Source organism: Pseudochaenichthys georgianus, chromosome 4 (assembly GCF_902827115.2).
Source record: "Pseudochaenichthys georgianus chromosome 4, fPseGeo1.2, whole genome shotgun sequence".
Classification (NCBI taxonomy): Eukaryota; Metazoa; Chordata; class Actinopteri; order Perciformes; family Channichthyidae; genus Pseudochaenichthys; species Pseudochaenichthys georgianus.
Window position 1 is genome coordinate 22866823 of NC_047506.1, and position 19662 is coordinate 22886484.

A 19662-nucleotide genomic window follows, 5' to 3' on the forward strand; every position below is an offset into this window, starting at 1 on the left:
TTAAATCGTATAATTTTGGACTTTTGTTGCCGTCTGTGAGGAAAATAAATGGGGCTCAGAGCCTCAGGATACTGAAATCTGTATTTTTTAAATCTTTTTTTCCTTCTAATTTGTTATTCTTTTCAAAATAACACACTGTTATTTACTCACCAATAACACTCAATTATCCTTGCTTTTATTTATTGGTTTAATTCCATAATCTTGTTTTTTTTGGCGTCCGTCAGGAACTGAATTTCAAAATAAAAATAACTGGAAACAGACAGGCATTTCGAGCGATTACCCAAGATCCTCAGCTATGGTTTTAAGCTCGCTTATTGGATGTTTTAGCCGCAATGCATGCTGGGATTTGGTGTTTATATGATATGAAATCCGGAAAACATTTTAAAAGAATAAAATAATACTTAATTCCGAGTGTTCTTGCTTTTCTCTTTGAAAGTCATCACATAACGGCATTGTAATACACGGTTCGGCTGCATTGTATATTACAGATCTGCCGTAGTTCTTTATTTATAGAGCCCTGATGAGAAGACCTTTGGAAAAACTGAGAAAATGCCGCCGAAACTGAATACGTGGATCATAAATATATCAACAATTAAACAACATCTTCAATTTCTCTTCACACAATACGTCTCCTTGCAGTATCAACACTAATTCGGCTGACTTTTACATTTGATCTAATTCACAGATAGGTTATATTTACACCATAACGGTGCACAGCTGATATAAAAGGACTGTAGTTTTTAAAGATATTACTGATTTTCTTTGAATGTAAGAATGTAAATACTGAGTCTGAAATAGTATAGCAATATGTTGTAAAATTATGTGAAGCATGAATAAAACGTGTCCTACACTAATAATACAAAGTTATTATGGCTGTGTGTACCTTGTGTGCACCGCCTAGTGGTTAAAGCACGTTATTGAATTATTGTTTTTATGTGTTATAATATAACACATAAAAACAATAATGTACTCTTAATATTTTTTTCATCAAATATTATTTGAATAAAAATATGAAGAGTACATACTTTCATAGGGGGAAAGTAGAAGGTCTGTGATAGAAATATAGAATATAAAAAATCAAGAAGATACTATAAGTGATCTCTACAATAAAACAGTTTAGTGCAGGATGTACAAAGATATTAATAGGAGGAGGTGCAAAACAGAAAAACGAATTAACCTTTATTTAAACATTAAATAACAGATTAAGGTCTTCTTTTAAATAAGAAAAAAACTTTGGGGGTATCTATCTATCTACAGATACATATTAAGCCTGACAAAGTACTTAACGTCTAATATATTGCTTTCCTGCAATGTTAACTATGTTGAAGCACTTATTTTAACTGATATTATACATATGAATTATACTCTTATGTATGTAGATAGAATAAAAAATGTGCAGAATATGAATATGTTTAATGGTGGAGGTACACACATATTGATAGATGTCTTGTAATGCACTGTTGAGGAACCTGTGACCCAAGTGTTTCATTCATTGCATAACTACACTGTAGTTGTGTATGATATGTCAATAAACCTTTGAAAATCTTGAAAGGGATGTGCAAAATAGCCATAATATACAGTCTTTAATTAACTATTAGTAGAGAATAACGAGTAATGAATATACAGTACTTGTTTCCATTCATGTCAATTGCAGATACATGTTTAGTCTTCTCAAGCACCAACTATCAAATATCTCTCCTGATTGTTGGCACTTGACAATCACCTTACCTGAATTTTACTCAGGTGTAACTAAAGTCTGATTTAAGGGTTGTTTATATTTCACATAATTAATCAGAATCTGAAAAGTAACTCAAATAAATGCAGTGGAGTAAAAATACCAGGTTAACCTCTGAATTGTTGTGGAGTAGAATTACAAAGTAACAATGAGCTGTCATGTGGGTATATATTAATGCTGCGCATTATGGACACAAGCGATTTTCACCCATTTATTAATTATATGTTTTACATTTGATAACACCAATGTGTTTAATACTGGCAACTTCTAATTGTGGGAAAAACGAAAACGTTCAGTAGAGACGTCCCATAGAATATTTTGCGAAACACAATAGCCAGCATGTGTAGTTCTGGGGGGGCGTTCGATTCCAGTTTTGGATAGTCTGGCGTGGTTTCGTTCCATTTCACACAGCTGTTTGACGCTCTGCGTAACCTTAAGGGGACTGTAGTCCTAAACGATAGCTGGGGATTATGGGTAGTGTAGTGTCTTCGGCCATCCTAAACTCAGAAATGTTGACAATCGCAATGATGCTCGAAATGTCCCTTATAGGCCTACGTCTGTTTCCGGTTATTTTTATTTTGAAATTCAGTTCCTGACGGACGCCAAAAAAGCCCGAGATTATGGAATTAAACCAATAAATAAAAGCAAGGATAATTGTGTGTTATTGGTGAGTAAATAACAGTGTGTTATTTTGAAAAGAATAACGAATTAGAAGGAAAAAATTATTTAAAAATACAGATTTCCGTATTCTGAGGCTCTGAGCCCCATTTATTGTCTGAGCCCCATTTATTTTCCTCACAGACGGCAACAAAAGTCCGAAATTATACGATTTAAAATAAAAGCAATAATTGTGGCTTGATATTGAGTAAGAACATGTTTTTATGAACCACACAGCTTCCGGTCTCCCACGACCCGACCGGAGAAAAAGACGTGCTGCAGGCAGTAGAAATACATTGTTTTTAAAATCGTGCTGTGCAACACGAAAAAAAGGGGCAAATCGTGTTGGTGAACACGAATCAATAGATTAAAAATCGTGTTGGTGAACACGAAATGCCGTGAGACTGGGTTGAAACATATCACCACCTAGCTCTGCAAGTAGTAACTTCCCCATCCTTTTTTCACGTGGATAAGCAAATATCTTTGATGTGTAACCGCCATTTCTGCTTTGTTGTATGCGAGGGACAACTAGTTTGGTGAAGATTTTATAATATCAAGCATAGCTTCAGCCTGAGCAGAGGTCTAATCAAATAGAATAAATGAAAACACCTGTGTGGGGGCGTACATCGCAGTTAACGCCTGCTTAAATCCTCCTACAGTACGTTGTTGAGTTCATGGTAAAAGGACACATTTGAGCCTCAGCACTTTTGTTTTTCTTTCTTCCTGACTGTGTTGGTTTCCTTTCCTTTACTCATTTCATCTTCTCCTCTAAGAGGGGATACAAAGTAATGCAATGATACTAAAGCCAGAGAAAGAGAAAACATTACTCTCTGCATGACTCTGCAGCCTACTTTTCCTCTGGGCTTGGTGTCTCGGCAGGGGGTGGACCCTGACTGGAAGGGTTTGTATGTGTTTGTTTGGTGGTGCTGTGTTCAGACTTTGATATAGAAACCCTGTGACTTACCTCTGCAGTGTGAGGAAACTTTAGTACATCATATGATGTTTGCACATGATATGCTCACGATGAATAACTTTACCATGAACTGTGCATAACTCGTGGGGGGCTGTGCAGGCCGAAATACAGTAAACACTATCAACTAACAATTGTGAAACCTAATATATTTAAAAAGTGTTACTGTAAGGGTATGTATACATGGAAAAGGAGTGTATTTGAGTGGTGATTTTATGCTTATGTATGATGAAATGTGAGAGTAATTTTTGTCGATGTGAGAAGTGTGGAATAGGGCCAAATAATGGAAATGGGATGACACACAATTCTTATTCAAGAATTTCCCAAAATTGCCACGTTATTTTTATTTATTTTTTTAATTTAAATGTAATCCATAGATTTGTGCCAAATTTGTCACCATAAAGTATTTTATATGTCAAGAGAGTCAGATTAGGGGTTCTATCGTCTGATGTTTTCTCTAATTTTGTCCATAAAATGTTTGAAAATACATGTACCACACAGAGGTGGGTGTATTCACTTAGCTTGTTTTTTTCGAAGGTCGAAAACCCCAGAAGATAAGGTTTATTATTATGGCAGAATGACAAGCAAACATAACATCCTTACATCTCAGAAGCTAGTTAATTGGTTCCATGTTTTTTGTATAAAAAATTACTAAAGGGTTGATGAGTCAACAAATCAATTAGTCATTGGTGCTTTCGTCAGCAGCACAAGGATTCCTAAAAAAACTCATTTTAAACCGCACAAAAAAGTCAAAATCCCCCTTTTTCCTTTCGATTATCACCTTTCTTATGGCATACAACAACACGTCGTTAAAAGTAGAATATGTTTTTCAGCAGTCAGCAGAAGTCCAAACTGAATGTATTACTCCTTTTTTAGCTACATCCTTATGTTAATAAATGCTGCCCCATTATCCGGCACATAAAATATGACATGTTACACAACTGGGGTGAACAGGGCCCAATAAGCAGTTCAACACAGACCCAGACGCTGAGTCAAAAAGGCTCTGTTAAGGCTAATATCCCAGATTACATTACATTGCATTTAGCTGATGCTTTTATCCAAAGCGACTTACAATAAGTGCGTTCGACCAACAAAATACAAACATGAAGAAAACAGAATCATATAGGTACATCAGGCTTCATAGAGCAAAAACATTTCAAGTGCTACTCAACTGGCTTTCGATAAGCCAGCCCTTTATTAGTATATAAGTGCTTTGTTAATAGTTCTATCGCTCGAAGTGGAATCGAAAGAGATGAGTTTTCAGTCTGCGCCGGAAGGTGTGTAAGCTATCTGCTGTCCTGATGTCAATGGGGAGCTCATTCCACCATTTTGGAGCCAGGATAGCAAACCCACGTGTTTTTGTTGATGGGAACTTGGGTCCCTTTCGCAGCGATGGTGCAGCGAGCCGTTTGGTTGATGCAGAGCGGAGTGCACGTGCTGGGGTGTACGGTTTAACCATGTCCTGGATGTAGGAAGGGCCAGATCCATTCACAGCATGGTACGCAAGTACCATTGTCTTGAAGTGGATTCTAGCAGTTATCGGAAGCCAGTGAAGGCAGTGGAGGAGCGGCGTGGTGTGGGAGAATTTAAGAAAGTTGAAGACCAGATGAGCAGCTGCATTCTGGATGAGCTGCAGAGGTCGGATGGCACATGCAGGTAGATCAGCCAGGAGGGAGTTGCAGTAGTCTAGGCGTGAGATGACGAGAGCCTGGACCAGAACCGGCGTCGCTTTCTGGGTCAGCTGGGGACGCATCCTCCTGATGTTGTAAAGCGTGTATCTGCAGCAGCGATGTTTGCAGTGAAGGACAGGTTGTTATCTCGGGTCACACCCAGATTCCTTGCAGTCTGAGTCGGGGAAACAACAGAGGTGCCAATGTTGATTGTTAGGTCAAGAGTGGAACAATCTTTTTCCGGAAGGAAAAGCAGTTCAGTCTTGTCAAGGTTGAGCTTGAGGTGATAATCAGACATCCACTGAGAGATGTCAGCTAGACAATCAGAGATGCGTGCGACGACCTGGGTCTCTGAGCGGGGAAAGGACAGAATTAATTGGGTGTCGTCAGCGTAGCAGTGGTATGAAAAACCATGCGGGCTAATGACAGATCCGAGCGAGTTTGTGTACAAGGAGAAGAGGAGGGGACCAAGAACAGAGCCCTGAGGGACCCCTGTAGTTAATTGACAAGGGTCGGACTCGGACCCTCTCCAAGTAACCCTGTAGGTGCGGTCTTTGAGGTATGAGGTGAGGAGGGAAAGTGCAGAGCCTGAAACTCCAAGTTCTTGGACAGTGCGAAGGAGGATCTGATGCTTCACCGTGTCGAATGCAGCAGACAGGTCCAAAAGGATGAAGACAGAGGAGAGGGAGGCTGCTTTAGCAGTGTGCAGTTCCTCAGTGACAGCAAGGAGGGCAGTTTCTGTGGAGTGACCTGCCTTGAAACCAGACTGGTGCGGATCCAGAAGGTTGTTCTGATGGAGATAGCAGGAGAGTTGTCTAAAGACATCGCGTTCAAATGTTTTAGACAGGAACGGGAGGAGAGAGACAGGCCTGTAGTTTATAACATCTGACGGGTTGAGAGTGGGTTTCTCTAGGAGAGGGTTTACTCTTGCCTCCTTGAGACTGTTTGGAAAGTGACCAGAAGTTAGAGAAGTGTTGATGGAATGGGTGAGAAACGGTAGAATATCAGGAGCGATAGTCTGAAGGAGGTTTGAAGGGATAGGGTCCAGAGGACAGGTAGTAGGGCGGGCAGAGGTAATGAGGGTAAGAACCTCACTTGGAGAGAGAGGGGAAAAGGAGGTCAGTGTGTGGGTGAAAGGAGGGTCTGGTGACCCAGCGGTGAGTAGAGGTGAGTCAGAAAAAGAAGAGCGAATATCATCAACCTTTTTTTCCAAGTGGTTAACAAAGTCCCTTGACAGAAGGGAGGAGGGGGAAGGGGCTTTGGGGGGGTCCAGGAGGGAGGAGAAGATGGAAAATAGTTTTTTGGGATTGGAATAGGAAGATTGGATCTTATCTTGAAAGAAAGTGCTTTTTGCCTGAGAGATCGAAGTAGAGAAAGAGGAGAGGAGAGCCTGATAGGTTAGGAGGTCGTCACGGTGTTTGGATTTCCACCATTTCCGCTCTGCTGCCCGAAGGACGGTTCTATTAGCACACAGTGCATCATTTAGCCAGGGAGCAGGAGGGGACTGACAGATAAGACACAATGCACAAAAAAGGTCCAATGTTTAAGTTTACAACTCTTAACAGGGTACTCTTCCCATTATCGGTCTGATGGGACCAGGACAATGTGCTGCTCTGTTAAGGGATTTTTAATTTGTTCTGTATCATATCCAGAACAGAACAAAGAACAGAGAGCTGAGAGCTATTCATCTCCAGAGATGAACTTTCACTGCCTGCTCAAAACGTTGGTTTTCTTCCTCTTCTTTTACACATACTGTACACACAAATTTGAGCACACCCGCAAGCACACTCAGCTGGACATGATGGATGTCTTTGCTTCTCATCATCACAGTATGTGCAGCAAAGAGAGGAATGGAGAAAAGCACTTCCTACTGATCACATTTCACCTCCCACTTCCTCATCCTCCTCTGTTCTCCACTGCTTCTATTGTTAACCTACATCATTTACATCATCTATACTTGATAGGCTCTAACAGACTGACTCACTCCTGCCTCAATAAATACAACCAAATGAGCTCCATCAATTGCTGTACTCTACTGTGACTCTATAATGTTCAGCTCATGAACAGATAATTATCTGGGCTTATCTAGCTGTTATACTTCTTCTATCATCTCTATTCCTCATTTATCCTCAGTCAATCTCTATGTCTAATACCTACATTTGGCTGGCAAATATCTAAAAATACACTTACAAGATGGCAATCAAGATATGAGAAGTGTCACCCACGAGGCAGAGAAAAGAGAGGACAGATCTGTTTTTCGGTGTCTTTTTACCTTTAGAGGTCAAAAAGGACAGCACAAACACTGCAAATAGCATGTTTTTATTCATGCTGAATTTTAAGGTTATCTACCCTAGTTTTATTTTAATACTATAGTAATCTTCATTCCTACTTTATAAGCAAGATGGTTTGAAATAGATTTGACGGCAATATCAAAAAGGAAGTGTATTTGTTTGTGTAACATTTTTTAGCCTGATATTGCTGTTGTATATATATCAAATGCGAAATTGCTCTGAATTGATTTAAGGAGAAAACCTTTAATCCCCAAGACTGGATATTTGGCTGCTGAAGAGAACAGTGATTTCATTATGAAAAAAAAGAAGATATATCTAGATTGTGCCGTCACAGTGTCACTGTCTCTGTGATTTGAATTTTCACAACACACCAGCAATAACTAAAAAGCAACAGCCAACTTGAAGGAAATAAATCAATCTAAAAACATCTTGTGTGTTCTGGAAAATGGGAAAAACTAAATAAGTAGTCAAATCTGTTGTGGAAAATGTGTAAAAAGCATAGAGTGGTTCTCTTGCAAATACAAAAAACGGTTTACTGACAGGATCCAAACATCATTGGTTGTAGTAATTATGTGGATTTATTGTATACTAATTCTTCCATACCTCGAACACAGTGAGGGCAAAGGGGTGTCCCAGCTGCTGATTGGAGGACAGCAACACTTTGCGATTGTCTCCATTCAGGTCCACACTGGACAGCAGGTGCAGCTTGGAGTCCAACCAGTAGAGACGCCTGTTCGATAAGTCTGAGGAAGAAAGAGAGAGGGATCAAAACCAAGGCAGAAGGAGGGAGAGGTGGATATGAAAGAAGAGAGAGAGGTCATTCCACGAGAAAAGACCTAGGGTAAGAGGTATATGAATGTAATGGCCTAGTAACCACACCATCAATCTTGTTCGACATGGCGGCTGAGGCCGTGCGCTGAGAAAACACAGATGTGATTGTAATATTGCCGCTTGACTTCTTTGCCGGGGAACATGTTTGTGCGCTTGAGCTAATTGATTAGTGTTGCTGGACTTGCGTTAAAGAACAGCTGCTTGCTGTTTTACAGTTCCATCACCTTGTATCTGTCCCCGAACTTGTTTACTTAAGACTCTATTTTTGCGCTTTTGCTTAAGGCTATCAAGTAACGATGTAGTTGAATTGAAAATGTAAGTGTGAGAATCAATCACATTTGACACTGGAGATAATGAAAGTATGACTTTGCTTTTGCTAGGTGAGAATGAAGAAGGAATTGCAGATAAGTATTTTTAAACATCATTCCTTAATAACACAAAGTAACAAATTGTATTTTTTTGGATAACATTGTTGTAGTTATGTTTTTGTTAACATACATTCAGTTAACAATACTGGTAGAAACAACACTGTGAAACCCCTTTTAATATTGCTTTGGATTAAAGCGTGTAATTAAATATTGGAAGGAAGTCCAAAAAAATTGTACTTTAAAAGAGCAGGAGTTTCATCACGGCCATAGTATGTAATGTAACTTAAAAGGACACTGAATTGACATGGTCATGCCAAAAAAACGTAAAACCAAGTCATTTTCATTTATCATTCCGGTTCCATTTTCTGACAAAAAACTGTTATGCTCCCTGTATAAAATCAGTGAAGAAGCGGAAATAATCCAGCTCCCCTTCCAAGCGGTCTGGCCAACTCTCTCATTCCCCTTACTCTAAAAAATAATTTGTTTTCAAACACATGTAGTGACACCTCAATTCCACAGAGTGTGGCAACTGCATGCCTCTCTTACTCCTCAGGCAAGGGCAGCTCAGAGAAATTGGCTGGTGCCGCGGAGGGAGTTGAAAGGGATGATGAGAGGTATTGACAGCACAGAGCGTCTGGCTTATTAATTCAGAGGCCCGTGTTTGCTGGCTTGATTGATGAGAGGCACACAAACTGAGCTATAACAATACGAGCAGCTCAAGGGTTGCAGCTACCCTAGACTGATTTCTTCTCTTAGCTCTGGCTGATTGTCTTTTGTTTCTGTCTTTCTCTGAGTCTCTGTCTTTCAGTGGTGTGAACTCAAATACTTCCCTGTTTCTCTAAAAAGCAATATCAACATTATAACTGTGTCTATAAGACTGCTCTCAGAGTTGATTGAGTTCCCTGTCCCTGTATCATCTTATAGTTCTCTTCAAATAGCTTTGCATGTTTAAAGTTGCATATTTGATGTTCTTCCTTACCCAGGGTGATTCCATTTGGCCACTCGATGTGTTCAGACACCAGGACTTGTCGGTCCACTCCATTCATCCCGGCCTTCTCGATTTTGGCCTGATCTCCCCAATCTGACCAGTACATAAATCTGTGGAGAGACAAATACAAACCAGTTACATATAGATGGAAACAATTCAGTGGCAGTCACTAGGTTTTTCATGTGCAATGTCATAGTGAGTATTTTGAATATAACTATGCGCCTCAATCGGTGTACTGTACTCTATCACACAATGTCCTTGCCTGACTCTTGATCTCATTTTCTCGACAAAATCAAATTGCTTTAATTCTGAAACAGGCCTTGAAGACACTAGAATAAAGTAGATACTGAGCAAAACTGGAAAATTGGATCACTTTTACGAATGTGTGTGTGTTAATGAAAGCTGGGCTTCTTTTGCATTTATTTCATGCTAGTCTAGCTTTGTAGAGTTGTAAAAAGAGCCCTTTGGGGAACTGAAGACATCCGAGACAAAGGGAAAGAGGCAGATAAGAGTCCTGTCGTATTTCCAAATAATTGTCGAGCTGCCCAATCTAACAGATGGGTGCAGGCATGGTGTTGCCACGGTTTAGTAAAAATGGACTTTGCCATCTTCTCGCACATTGTCTATCTGCCTAAAGCTCACCCTTGGTGTGGATCCACTGCGATGGCCCGCGGCTCGCTCAGCTCCGTGGCTATCAGCACTTTTCTCTTCCTGCCGTCTCCAGTGGCGACGGAGATGCTCTTGTTGCCGGAGTCGGTCCAGTAGATGTTCTTGTGGACCCAGTCAACGGCCAGGCCCTCGGGGGAGTTGAGCGAGTCGATGAGAGTCACTTGCTGTGATGGGTCACTGGCCTTGTTGATGTAAGCACTGAAGGGTGGTAGAAAAGAGTTGTGTCAGTCACTGTTGTGGAAATCATGAAATACCCAATGATTTAGGAACAGGTCGGAAAAGAGACGAAAGAAAATCACACAAGTTGTACTTTGCTATATTGCTAGATGGAGTGTAGCACGTGCCTTTGAGACTTAGTTTCACATGTTGAGGAAATAGTATTGTACAGCTCCTCTGAAGGAGAACTACTAGGTCTTTATCTGAAAGTATCTTATAAAACCCCCTGCCTCTTTTTCTCTCCCTGTGTTTTCCTGTCGCTTGTCTTTTAATCTCTCGCCATTTTCCTCTTGCATTCCACTTGTTGTCCGTCCAATCTTCTTTTTCCCCATTTCTGCTTTTATTTTTTCCTTTTCTACACTTAGTATCTTTGAACGTATGACAGAATTTTCCTTCACATGAGGGCTATACTTGGTTTTACCTTAATCTACTGTCATTTACAATATTCTGTTGCAATTTGGCTTATTGTATTTTCTTTGACATCTATATAGTTTACTTCATCTGCATTACTTTATTATCTTGCACTATTTTATTACTACTCTGTTTCTTCTAAATGTCTTTCTTATATATATATTTATGTTACATTGTCGGAGGAGCCTGGGACTTAGGCTTTTCATGGCCATAACTACACTATAGATACTGTGCATATGACAATAAAGCCTTTGAATCTATACAACAATAAAAATACTACAACCTTGTTGGAAAGCTGGAAAACGAATGTCTCGTTTAAGAACCAGAATTCCGATGAGTGCAAACAGGAGGAGCAGCTTAACTAAAGGCTGGCGAGGTAGTTGGAGCAGAAGATGAGAAGGAGATGGATGAGCTGGGACTTGGAAGCAGCTTGTGTTGTTAATGGGCAAGGCCTTGCCTCAGACATCTTCATCTATGGGGGGAAAGTTAGCCTGCTGCTGTCTTGTGATGGATAATCTATCTCACGTGTCAGGGTTTATTACATGGATCCAACACCTGTCTCACACGCAGCAAATTACATTGAGGGCTGAAGAAAAATGGAGACGGATGAATCCGTGATCAAGTAAATATACTACACTATATAAACTCCTGTGTTTGAAATGAAAGTCATAATATTCCTTGTTCAATAAAATAATCACGTCATAATTACTCCTTACACACCCTATTGTACAGATTGTTGTAGATATATAAGGCATAGAAAAGGAATTATTTCACAGAATATTCGCAATTCTCATGACATCCCTGTTTCTAATTACACACATTCAGATGAACTAGAATGAGCAGGTTGGAGGGATGTATGGAGGGCAGACTGGAGTTAGAAATAAGACAGAGACTGATGAGTCCAAACCCACTGAGCAGATTGCATCTTTAATTGGATGTATTATTGTTTACTGCAGACATCTCCATCACAGACGGAAGTTAACAAGTCATCGACCCGTAGCTTGCTAATCACTATGAATTAGAATGAGGGGCAAAGAGGATGAATAACTTTGAAAATAACAGCTATTTCTGTTCTATTTCTGCAGAGAGAAAGTACTAGGATAAAAGGTACAATGCTTGAGTACAAGTTGCAATCAATCATATCCTTAGCTTTGAGATTCAAGGTATTTAGCTTTTTAAAACAGGAGGACATACTAGAGATGAACAAAGAACAACAATGTTAATTTTAAAACAGAATTTTTTGATTGAATTATTGTAAAATTTAAGCCGTATTCAAACTTGACATACAAATGCTACTCGGCAGGAGGCAGCGATGAACTTCTTGTGCCTAGACCATTAGAAATCAAACCAGGAAATCCAAATGGCAAAATATATATTTATAGCACCTACAATACATCTCAGTGGACTTTTTCTGAAAATAGCACCTGTTACGAACAAAGCCATAGCTATTTTGTGAGTTTTCTCTTTGCAAAAAGGATTGATTGAAGTTCCCTCTGCAAAGCAGTGAAGCACTTTATTCATCCAGGGCTTCTATTGTCTGAATGAGTAAAGCTGTGAATGTGGAGGGCACTGTGCCTTTAATAGGGAGATGACATTTTTATGGAGCTTATGAGCTACAAAAAGGAGCGGACGTCACACATTCTGCAGCATAAATGCACTGATCCGATGATATACTTTAATGCTCTTGGTTGAATGAAAAAAGGAAAGCAGGGAGAAAAAACACACCCAACATCAACTCAAGCTGATCTACCTGCACACATTTCACTTGTTGCTGCCCATTTAAGGTGTCTTTGTGTGTTGATATGATTCTAACAAAGCTTATCATAATGAATTACTTAATTTGTCCTTTCTCCGTCATAAGCCCTTGAGAGTACAACTGGGTCTGTGTGGAAGTATTCTTATGTGCGTGTGTCTATATGCAACTGAGTAATGGTGGTGATTATTGAGGCAGCGAAATTAGAGAGAGCATATGGCTCAGCTGAGATCATAGAAGGCCCCTCCCACAACCTGTCAGCCTTCGGGGTGACGCATAGGCACACACACACAAAATAATAATACCAGTAATTCTGTGTGTGCAAATACTGTTTGTGCTTGAAGGACAAAGAACTCCACCTTTTACTGACAGATGACACAGCCCTCCAGGTGTGACACACACACACACACACACACACACACACACACACACACACACACACACACACACACACACACACACACACACACACCACACACACACACACACACACACACACACACACACACACACACACACACACACACACACACCCCCCCCCCCCCCCCCAGGTGGGTCTTGCTACCAGAAGGTGTGACAGTTTGAAGCAGGCAAGATGGATAGGTAGAGGACAAATGAATGACAGAATGGCTGACGTACAAGAATATAATGTGATTCTTAACACCTAATGTCCTAATCTAGCAAAGTGGTTTTATAGGCTTCAATGTGAGTTCAAATACTAAACAAATCATAATGTAAGGTTAATGGTGTGTCTGTGTATGTCTGAGTGTGTTGTGTATACCTGTATATTTTACGATGGTATAGATCACACCAGAACATCTTGTTAATGGACACGTCCACATCCAGGGCCACTGCGTTCTTCAGCGTGGGGACAACCTGTGTATATTCACTCTTCAGCAGGTCAATGCGACGGATCTCATGGCGGTTGGTGAACATCAGGTACGGACTTTTTCCTGACGGAGCAGAAAAGACATTCACGTCACAACAATGTACGAGTCTGCCGAAGAATAAGTGCCATTTATTTACACCTTTACATTGGCGAAATGGGACAGATTGGTTGCAAATCTCAAGAGATGTATGGAGACCCTTGACAGCCATTAACCTACTATTGTAACCCCGAAAGAGATCACATTTATCATTTTCAACCAACTCCCTACAAGACAGGGGCCATTTGAAAAACCGTCAGTCATAGCTGGTGTATCTGTGTCGAGGAACAGTTTGCTGATATTGACGATGATATATAAAATGTAGCACACACCCAAACCGGTATTTGAAAGGTTAACCTGCATATCTGAATATTCGCTAAAGTAATTCAATCCATACCGTTCCTGAGACTGAAACAGACAAGGTCACATTGACTTCATACCAATGCAGCTCACTGGCAGTACAGTTTGATGCTATTCAATTGCTGTTATCACGTCAACAAGACATGAACATTGCCAGAAATGGTGATATGAAATAAAATAGTGTTTTATGCAGTCATGCTGATGTTATTATTAGTCACTGGCAATGGCAAACCTTGCCCTTGGATCCATTAAAAAAGATCGTACAGACTTTACAAGGCCCAGCGATAGAATACATTAGTGAACTTTAACCCCTTCCTTTCGTAAAAGATTTATCAGATCTGCTGAGCACCTTCCTTCACCTGCTAGCTGTTCCAGGGTACAGGTTAAGGTCAGAGGTCGACCGAGTGTTTGCTGTACCGGCAACTTAAGACACCATTTGTATTCTATTTACATATCACAGCTCTGTGTTTGTTACCTCAAAATCAATCAGTGTTCACTCGCCCTTTCCCCCCTTTAGATGTACTTTAGCAGTGAAAAACCTACACACTGTTATAAAAAGACACCATGTTTATTGTCGGGTATTTATTCTTATTCCGAAGAGAGAACATGATGTGAGATAAATAGGGTTGTAAAAAGCAAAAAAACAAAGCAAAGAAACGTTAAAAAGGAGACACTCATTGAAAAGGTCTTTGTGTTTACTGTGTGAATTTGAGTGTGCGTTCTGCAGCTGGGTGATGTAATGAAGCACAATGTGCAGGTGGACAAAGTTCACCAAAAACTAGACATGACACATTGTTCTATTTTTAGAACAGCTTGTCAAAAGTGTTTCGAGGTTCGGTTCAGTATGAGCTGTTGGCTGGCACATCAGTTACCTTGGGCACATTTTTCAGCAGGCTATAGGTGAGCGTGAGTCGAGCATTAGAAATCATGTCCTGCATTTGACAAGGTCAAACCTCATACATACACAAACAATTACTTTGCATTCCTGCATATGGTAGACACTCAAAAACTATCTTTGTTTTAGCTCAACAGTGCTGTTGTCCAGGATTTCTGTCTCCTACACAGATACCCATTCATCTATTTCCCTTCATCTTCACTTCTCTACCCTATCAGTCATGTTTCTCTCCACTCCACACTGTCCAGTAAAGCTGAAATGCCGCCTAACAGAGTTGGGCAACAGTCACACTGAGGTACGCCCACACGCACACAATTCCATACTTTCACACAGAGCCAACCATCCCTAAATAGGTTTCCTCAGCCCTGGTTTAACATAGGCTACGGCACAGAGAGAACATATTACATTTGTACTACTGTTTGGTTCCAATCATTTTCCTCTGACTGCTAGGTTTGAAATCATTATTTTCACCAGCAGAAAGAGGGGGAGACGGAGTGAGAGAGCAACGAAACAAGATAGAGACAGGCACAAGCAATGCGATGGAGGAAGATATGGTGAAATGAAGAACATTATGTAATTGTGGGGTAGAAAGTAAATAAATTCATCTAATAACAGCAGGGGAAAGAAAGTCAGATGGGTAAGGTGGAAGAGAGAAAAGGGAGAACATTTTTAAAGTATGCATTAATACGAACAGAAATGGACCTGTCTTTCATAAATCCCCCGACACACTTTTCAGATCACTTATCACTCATCACTCTGTTGTTGCAGCAATCTGTCCTTCTCAAATTGAAACAAAGCTGACTCACTGTTTTCCTCTAGCTATGACATAGCATCAACATGTGCATTATTATCTCTCCTCAATATATCCCTGCAAAGCAACTGTCAGATTTCCTAACAGAGTATAGGATCCCCATGATACATTTTAATCTGTTCTGCTAGTTCATGGCCGTTCTGCCCATTGGCCAATTAAGATAAAGCAGAGGAAAAGGATCATTTCAGGCTTGGGAATTGCTGTCCGGCACAGAAGGAGAATTCATTTAATTTGCAACCAAGCAGATGTTTATGTTGTGGAGATGAAAACACCCAAGACAGACGGAAAGGTCACTCTGACCCGGTCAGAAAAAGGCATGACATTCTGCAGGATGATGGGGATGTCTAGTTGCAGCCAGTGTGAACAGGCCAACACTGGATGAGGTTATTATTAGGATGATGTTACGTCTGGGAGTAGAAACACATGTCTAGGTCAGCCATGCTCGTTAAAACATAATTGACCTTGCTATGTAATGCTGAATAGATGCTGAAGCAGGGAGAGACATTAAGCTTCTTAACAAACTGTGAAGACCACTGAGACAAATGTAACATTTGTGATATTGGGCTATATAAATAAACATTGATTGATTGATTGATTCTGTCAAAAGTCATCCACCTTGCTAGCATGTTCATGACAAAGCAACCCTTCATTATATGTGGTGGGTCGTCAGAGTCTTCAAAAGATAAATGCTGTTGTTGTTGGTGGTTTTGGAGACCATTATAAAATACGATAGGTCACCGAAAGAATGACAGATAGAAACTATACGATAAATATATATAGTTGTATTGGAAATATACAAGCATTCATTACTTGCTGTTAAATACCATCCAATGATGTGCAATATGTGCTATATGTGCAATATATATATATATGCCATTAATAACTGTGCAATATATACCTGGCTGCTAAATCCTAAGAACTGTTACAGGATGTGTATTTTGTAAATTGTGTAACTTTTTATTTTGTATTATATATCATATATTTTTTTTTAACTTAGTACTTTTTAATGCATGTAACATACTGTATGTAACATATGTAACATGAAGCTGTCTGTGGCTCTTTTTCTGCTGTAACAATGTAACTAATAAACTAATAAAGGTATTCTGATTCTGATACCAATATTCCTGAAGGAAGACGGAATACATTGTTTTGTGCTTGCATATTAAAAGCAAAAAAACTGCGAAAAAAACTTCTGAGATGAGGTTTGACAGTGCTCCACAACGTCTTGGGTCCCATGGCAAAATAATTTGACAATGGGGTAAATCTGACCACTGCTTTAAACCCAGTTTTGAAAAGTGTGTGCTCAAACTGTCAAGTGTGTGCTCAAACGGCTCTTGGCACTGTGGTTAGCCCGCAGTACACTGTAGATGAGAGAACAAGGAACAAGATAAGGAAACAACAGCGAACAACGAAAAGTAAGAGTTTTGGTCCACAGGCAGTTTGTACATTTCCTCAGCATCGATGTGACAGCGCGCCCTGCTTTTATCAACCAGTGTGTGTGTGTGTACCTGTATTGTTTTCATGCCGTCACATCTTTCTCATCCTTATCTTCACTCCTGCCTGAACATTTTAGAAACTTTTATTTGAAAACATTTAAAAAAGTTAGCTGCATTCATAAAATATTCAACGTTTGCCCCAAAAACAACTGCTCATGAGTTTGCTAAAGTTCTTACCATGACTTATCAGTTCCATCGTTTTCTCATAAGGGTGCTTTTAATGAAACCAGTTAGGAGCGCCATTATTTTGTGTGACACTTTAAATCTGCAGCATGTGTTTTTTTTCAATATAATAACAAGATTATTAAATATATGTTATATCCATTTGCCTTGCAGTAACATGAACAATAAGCAATTGTATTAATATATACATATTTGTTTATGACAGCAGTTTGCTCTCTAGTAGAATAATTGAACTGCTTGATTTTATTTAGACACTGGCAAAATATTTTCTCTCGAATTTGTGCTGCAGTAATTCTCTCTGTGTTGATTGATCAGTTGTGACATACTTGTTATATGTTAAGGAATGGGGTCGAGGTGTTATTTCACTTTATGTTTACTATATGCATTCATATTTTCATTCCTCTCCTTCTCGGTCTTGGCCCTGTCAAAGTCAATTTGGCTTCAACTCTAATTTATGTATGAGAGAAGACTAAACTTGTCAAGAAACTGCGGCCTGTGTGGATCCATCCCTCTGATACTTGCTGTAAACTCCCACACTCTGTCTAGCTCTGTCCTAAACATAAAACAATAGCTCAAATTGATGGCATGAAAGTGTGGCATGAAAACCATAAAGTGTAAACACAAAAAAACAATATGTTTAATTAGTGTAGACAGAGCAAGTCTTTATTCAAGTACTTTGTGGATGCTGCCATGTACTAACACCACCACACACACATATTCACAAATACCAGCTGAGGAGAGGGAACAGATCTAGTACTTTAATTTGAATTAGCATGGCTAGAGTTACGTATTACTCAGAAATTAATCTGCAGAGCATGAAACCATGTGTGAATGCATTCTTTGTACATTGGAGAATGCAAAGAGAAAAGGTTATCTTATTCAATTATCTACACAGGCTCAACTTGCACCAACTACAACAAACAAGTGGAAAATGCAGTAAGAAAAACTATTATTTAATTAATGCATTTAAACTACGAGTGTTTTTCTGTGAGCCTCCGAGATAGAAAAAGCCTGAACTTCAGTGCAAATTATATTGGCACTTGGCACGTGTCACATCTTATCACAGAATGTCACACTCCTTCTGGGCAGTGTATGTGCACGAACCATAACTCGACTACTCGAAATAACTATGTGTTCCTTTGTGTGACCGGAATCTCAAAGTGTTCATCCATGTTAATGAATGTGAATGTGTGCACACTTGCGTCTAGGAATGAGTTCACAGGCAAATCCGGCTTCATTATGTCCACATTATGTCAGCTTCACGAAGCAAACATCTTTTTATTTATGTTCCTATCTCTATTTGTGCCTCTGACTACATAAACCTCAATAATCCTGTCACATTTCAAATCTCCTTCGGCACGCTATGACATGTGCCACTATCAACTCTCTCAACATCACCTCAATGAGCAGAAAGACATTCCAACAATGCATCCGTCCATCCATGTTTCTTTTTAACCTCCTCCTGCCTTTCTTCTCCTCTGACAAATGTCTTGGCCTCTGACAAGGACTGTTTGTGCTGCCTTAGAGCAATAAGGATTCACACAGAGAGGCATGAAGCAATCAATGGTGGTTTTTATGCCACTTAACTTAAGAGTGAGGTCCTGTCTTCTGCTCCAAGCTCTCTCATTACCAGACCACTTGATCCAATAATGACTCAACCTAAGACTGATGGTGGTAATCACTGGTAACACTCTTTCCTCCCTCTTTCCCCACAAATAAAGTTAATTTACTGTGTATCTTAATCAGTGAATGGTTCCATTCCCACTTCAGGTAAATGGGTGGTCATGAGGCATTGAAACTGCCAGAGCAAGTTAATGTTTCCTGTAAAATGCATAACATTGTATGTACTAAATATTTATTTCTACTTATACATATCTATTTAGGTACCCTTCAAGTGAAAATAAATGACATGTCGTTTCGAATTAGCAATAGCACTGAAATTCTGTTTTCAGCTCTGCTAAATATAGATATTTAAAAATATAAGTCAAATGTATCATAACTTCAGTAAATATTAAAAGCTCTATTTTGTAATTGGTAGCAGGAATTGTTATCTCCAGTTGGTTGAATTGTTGATGAAGTACAACATGGAGCTTGTCGGGTTTTAGGTGTAAATAACAGGATGAAGTCGATCTTTACTTCAAGATTTAACTGGACCAATTTGCCTGGTTTAGCTTAAAGGACCAGATTTCATCTCTATTCAAACCACTGCTCGGAGTGTTTACGCAGGCCCTGCTCAGTGTGCGGGAAGGCCCTCTCCCCACAGAACATCCTTTCTGTGACACTCCAGAGGGAGCAGAAGCAGATGGCTGCAAACTTTTCATTAGTGAGGACTGCAGAAAAAGGTGGCAAATATTTATCTTTGCACAGATTGCTCTGCAAGGCCTGCATACAAAGCGAGCTTCCCGCTTCACAATATCCCACAGTGTGAGAAT

At 39.7% G+C, this 19662-nt stretch overlaps 1 protein-coding gene across 5 annotated transcripts in view; it reads right to left on the minus strand.

The window, feature by feature from the left end:
- The window catches only part of lrp8 (low density lipoprotein receptor-related protein 8, apolipoprotein e receptor), a 194126-nt gene that overhangs the window by 29864 nt on the left and 144600 nt on the right, over positions 1-19662 (minus strand). For all 5 annotated transcript variants that reach the window (XM_034081089.2, XM_034081093.1, XM_034081090.2 and 2 more), the window contains exons 10-13: positions 13341-13512; positions 10153-10377; positions 9502-9620; positions 7927-8066 (exon numbers count right to left, since the gene is read on the minus strand). In XM_034081089.2, the coding sequence (XP_033936980.1) occupies positions 7927-8066; positions 9502-9620; positions 10153-10377; positions 13341-13512 (656 nt within the window). The remainder of the gene's footprint in view (positions 1-7926; positions 8067-9501; positions 9621-10152; positions 10378-13340; positions 13513-19662) is intronic.